Source organism: Callithrix jacchus, chromosome 10, assembly GCF_049354715.1.
Source record: "Callithrix jacchus isolate 240 chromosome 10, calJac240_pri, whole genome shotgun sequence".
Lineage (NCBI taxonomy): Eukaryota > Metazoa > Chordata > Mammalia > Primates > Cebidae > Callithrix > Callithrix jacchus.
In genome coordinates this window covers 23,824,078-23,826,691 of record NC_133511.1, presented here as the reverse complement: position 1 = coordinate 23,826,691, position 2,614 = coordinate 23,824,078, and the positions used below count along the sequence as shown (strand labels likewise).

At 41.1% G+C, this 2,614-nt stretch overlaps 1 protein-coding gene across 1 annotated transcript; it reads right to left on the bottom strand.

The window, feature by feature from the left end:
* Positions 1 to 450: 450 nt before the first annotated feature.
* Positions 451 to 1,515, bottom strand: LOC100397310 (olfactory receptor 10D3-like). Its single transcript, XM_002754607.4, has one exon. It carries the CDS (start codon positions 1,513 to 1,515, stop codon positions 583 to 585), a length of 933 nt encoding a protein of 310 aa, XP_002754653.3. The 3' UTR covers positions 451 to 582.
* Between the last annotated feature and the right edge of the window lie 1,099 nt (positions 1,516 to 2,614).

The window sequence follows — 2,614 nt, the reverse complement described above, 5'->3', positions numbered from 1 at the left end:
GCTGGGGCTGCTGTGAGGAGCAGCTCTTACCGTGTCCTCAGAGTACTACAGAGTTTTCCTTTGGGTGTGCTCTCTGTGCCCTTCAACATCCACCTTTTCACCTCCTATCCCTGACTGATAATTCAGTGTGTGCCCTGGTGGGACCCAGCCCACATTAAAGTCCACTCTTAAGCCATTATCATCAGCCTTTGAAAAGAGGTTATCAAATTCAACCAGCCTTTATGACAGGGGTCAGCCATATATGGTCTGTGAGGCAAATCCTGCCCCCCACAACCTGTTTTGTAAATAAAATGTCATCAGAACATGGCCTTACTCATTTGCTTATGTATTTTCTATGGCTATTTTCATGCTGCAACAGCAGAGAACAGTACTTGCAACAGATTACATGGCCCACAGTGTCTAACGTATTTACTGATCTTTGTGCATGAGATGGAGAAGACGTCACAGGTTTGTATCTTGAAGAATTGTTTTCCAGCTCTTTTTGTGGCAGAAAGACCTTTACAACTGGCACAGATGGATGTTTTTAAAAATTAGTTTAATATACAAATGAGGAGGAAAAAATTAGCTTGACCCACAAGTGGACTAGTGACCTCCTTCTGAAACAATCTGGCCCCCAGCCAGCTTTTTCAGAGCTCCCTTGATATCTTGGTTTCTCAGGGTATAGATTGTGGGGTTCAGCATGGGGGTGACTACATGGACAAAGATCTGTAGGGTTACCAGAACATCACTCAAAGATGGCTGGGTATAGATGAGGGCATAGGGTCCAAAGAACAGGGTGACCCCGGAGAGGTGGGAACCACAGGTAGATGCCGCCTTGCGTCTCCCTTTGGCAGATTGCATCTTTAGGATTGCAGTGATGGTGCGGATGTAGGAGGCAAGGATGGGAAGGAAGCAGGTCATGGGCACAAGACCAATGTTGGTGAAGCTCACTGTCTCGATGATAAGGGTGTCATCACATGCTAATCTGACTACAGGGAAGATGTCACAAAAGAAATAGTCCCCCTCATTAGAATTACAATATGGCAGTTGGAAGGTCAGTGTAGTGAGAATTGTCACATGAAAGGAGCTAGTAAACCAGGTGCCGGCTGCTAGCAGGACACACACCTGGCAGTTCATGATGATGGTATAGCACAGTGGGCAACAGATGGTGGCAAAACCATCATAGGCCATTACCGTGTAGAGCAGGCACTCAGTACTGCCTAGGAAGTGGTGAAAAAAGACCTGGCACATACAACCTCCGAGGGAGATGACTTGGCTTCTCACCAGCAAGTTGGCCAGTATCTTTGGAGTGCTCACAAAAGAGAAACCAATGTCCAATGCAGAGAGATTACAAACTAAGAAATACATAGGCATGTGGAGGTGAGAATCAGACATCACAGATAAGAGGATGAGCAGATTTCCTAGCAGCATGCAGAGGTAGAAGATCACGAACATGACAAAGCATACAATTTTCTGCCCGTCTGTGTGGGGGATGCCCATGAACTCTGTAACCAAAGTGTCATTCTTTATCTCCATAGAAGTTAGATGTTATCCTGAGAAGAGGGAATATGGCAACAAGGTGATGCTCCAAGGGACCACATTTTACTGCTTGCTCTCAGTAGATTTATGAGGAAACAGCAATCATAGATCTTATTTATGAAAGGATGGTGTTTATTGTCACTGTGGAATCAGCAGATACCCCAGGAACAGGTGTGGTCTCTGGGAGTGAGACTGGATCCTGGCAACTTGACTGGTATGAACAGATTTTTATTTACTATCATCAGGTAGAGAAGAGCAAATGACAGAGAGTAGAAGTATTGAGGACTAAGAAAGGCATAGAAAGACAGAAAAGAAAGAAACAGAAGTAGAGAAAACATGAGAAAAAAGATGGGGCCCATTTACAGTTTACATAGAATTTTCATAGCCATTTTCTAGTTAAGTCTTGATGGAACCTTGTAAGATAGGTGTTGATATTTTTATTTCACGGTTGATGAGAAGTCATGATTCATGGAAACTAAATAACTTGTTCGAATTCCCTTATTTAGCTCTTGGCAGATCCCAGATTGGAACCCAAGGACTTCAAATTTATTCTACTGTAATTGAGAAAGGAGAGAAGCAAGCTATGGAAATGCAGATATGGGGAAAATTAATGTATTTTCTGAACTGAAAATGCCTCAAAGATAACTTAGTTCAATCATTTTTTTTTTTTTACTTTGGATTTTCTTATACATATTTTTGCCGACTTGGCTTTGAATAACTCCCTGATAAGTCTTGCATTAACCCTTTTTTTCCTGTTGTTTAGCACTCTGGACAGCTATTAAGTGACAAGTGTTACCATTACATTTCAAAGAAACATTGGTAACACTATAATGTGAGATTGAACTTGTTTTATTTGTAAAACTATAAGAAGGCTTTCATATTGATTTCTACTACGCATTGTAGAAAACTGGGTCTTTTTTTTAAGTTTCTACAAAAAACAGGTTCTTACCTGTATCATTCATGACTAGTAAATAGTTTCATCATTTTGTGTTCAACTATCACTCAAGCTTATCAAAGCATCTTTATAGATTTTCACTCTAACCTCTACTATAGACCACATTTTTAGCATGATATTCTTTATGAGGTCTTTTAATTA

What these genes read in the sequence shown, in the direction of transcription:
- LOC100397310 (XM_002754607.4), bottom strand. Translation starts at nt 1,515, where the DNA reads ATGGAGATAAAGAATGACACTTTGGTTACAGAGTTCATGGGCATCCCC.